This window comes from Emiliania huxleyi, assembly GCF_000372725.1.
Source record: "Emiliania huxleyi CCMP1516 unplaced genomic scaffold EMIHUscaffold_84, whole genome shotgun sequence".
NCBI classification, from domain to species: domain Eukaryota; phylum Haptophyta; order Isochrysidales; family Noelaerhabdaceae; genus Emiliania; species Emiliania huxleyi.
The window spans coordinates 558,831-560,683 of record NW_005195736.1 but is presented as its reverse complement, the minus strand read 5'-3'; the positions used below and the strand labels follow the sequence as shown (position 1 = coordinate 560,683).

At 68.9% G+C, this 1,853-nt stretch overlaps 2 protein-coding genes across 2 annotated transcripts in view; both read right to left on the bottom strand.

Moving 5' to 3' along the window:
• Positions 1-195: 195 nt before the first annotated feature.
• EMIHUDRAFT_219365 (hypothetical protein) lies at positions 196-939 on the bottom strand (the record flags this gene model as incomplete). Its single annotated transcript, XM_005758816.1, has 1 exon — positions 196-939. One exon carries the CDS (start codon positions 937-939, stop codon positions 196-198), a length of 744 nt encoding a protein of 247 aa, XP_005758873.1.
• Positions 940-1,045: 106 nt separating this feature from the next.
• The window catches only part of EMIHUDRAFT_219364 (hypothetical protein), a gene marked incomplete at both ends in the record, with an annotated part of 1,534 nt that continues 726 nt past the window's right edge, over positions 1,046-1,853 (bottom strand). Inside the window, 2 exons of the mRNA XM_005758815.1 lie at positions 1,046-1,321; positions 1,660-1,782. Coding sequence (XP_005758872.1) covers positions 1,046-1,321; positions 1,660-1,782 — 399 coding nt within the window. The remainder of the gene's footprint in view (positions 1,322-1,659; positions 1,783-1,853) is intronic.

Sequence of the window (1,853 nt, the reverse complement as noted above, 5' to 3'; positions counted from 1 at the left end):
CACACACACACACACACACACACACACACACACACCCACACACACACACACACACACACACACACACACACACACACACACACACACACACACACACACACACACACACACACACACACACACACACAGTGTGGTCCAACAGCCTGCTGGCAACGGAAATCCACGCCGGCGAAATCAGGGCCCGGCTTGCGCAGGTCATCCGAGCCCCGGCGTCGTCTCCGGCGCGCGGAGCCTCCCGCTGCGCAAGCATACCCACTCGTCCCACCTCGAGTTCCAGCCCATGTAGTGGACTAACAGCTCGCGCGAGGTGCCCTCGCCGCGGGCGTCCAACGCCTTGGCGCCCGTCCACTGGCGAATGCGCACACAATAGCACTCCAAGCGGGCGCCCGCGGTCCAGCCGGCCCTCAGCGCGGGCTCTGCGTTTGCCCAGAGGTCCTCCTCCTTTGCCGGCGCGGCGTCGCTGCGCTTGGGCTTCTTGCTCCCCTTCTTGCTCACCGGCTTGCGCCGCTGCGCTGCCGCAGTCGCCGCGGCCGCCTCGGCGCCGTCCGCAACCTGCCTGCCGGGAAGCCGCCCGAACACGTGAAGCCCAGGGTGGCGATCCCTCAGGATGCAGCCAAAGGTGCCGCACTTGTCGTACTCAGGCGAGCCTCGGGTCGCGTCGGCTGGCACGTCCGGTCTCACGCCGGGAGAGGAAGGGCCGTCCAGCGCCTCTGGTTGGGCGGGTGGCGTGGCGCCGCTCGGTTGTTGCGTCGCGGCCGCCCTCGCCGCCTCTTGCGCCAGCGTGTAGCCCGTCCGGTAGGCCATGCGCCTCCTTGCGGGCGCAGGCGGCGGTGCCATTTGTGTAGTGCCCGGCAGCTTCTCGGGGTCGCTGATGGGCACGGTGGACTCCAGGATAGCAAACTCGTCGCCTAGGCTGCTGTCAATCTCGCATGCTGGCATCCGTGAGTCCGTCTGACTTTATAGGCTGCGAATTGCGTCGGCCGCCTCGCTAAGCCAAGGTTTCGCGGCGCGAAAGTGGCCAGGCCTTGAAAAGAATTTTTCTTACTTAGCCGCGGTGTAGGCTTGGCTGCAAAGGGGATTTGCGCGTCTCGTGCTCGCAACCCTCTCCGAGGTCGTTCTTGACCGCCCTCGAGGTCGTGCTTGACCGCCCGCCGGTCGCCGTCCCGGCGCGAGATGCAGCAGGCTTGCCGTCGTCCAGCCCTTTTTGCTTCGGTTCGTCGGCAGCGACGCGCCAGTCCTGGCGCAGCCGCCCCGCCGTGCGGACCACGGCCTTGCAGCCCGTCGACGCGCCCGACGACGTGACCGCGGCCGAGATGGAGGCCTTTATGCATCACATCGAGTCGAGCTTGTACCAGCCGCCCGACGACAGCGACATCGCCCACGAGTTCACGGCGTGGCTGGCGGCGCGCCGCGAGACGTTGCGGGCCGCCGCCGGTGCAGGCTGCCGCCCTCGCGACTCGCAGGCCGACGTCGCCGCACCCGACGCCGCCGGCGCCGACGATTCGCGCCGACGCGCCTCGCGCCGCCGGCGAGCCCTCGCCCGACAACCCGACGGGGCGCGCGACTCTGCCCGCACCTGCGCCGGCGGCGGCGTCTGGCCGCCGCCGCCGCCGCCGCCGGAGCAAGCCGCTCGCCGGCGGCGGCGGCGACAAGGAGAACTCGGACGTCGAGATGGACGCGCTCATGGTCGAGAAACCCCGGCCTGCGGAGACGGAGCAGCGCTGGCGCGCCGTCCTTGCCGCGCGCCGCGAGTCTTACGACCGGAACCTCGAGAAGGACAACCTGGAGCGGCCGTGGTACAACAAGCCACACTTCCAGGGCGACGTCGAGGCGGAGTGCAAGCTGTGGGCAAG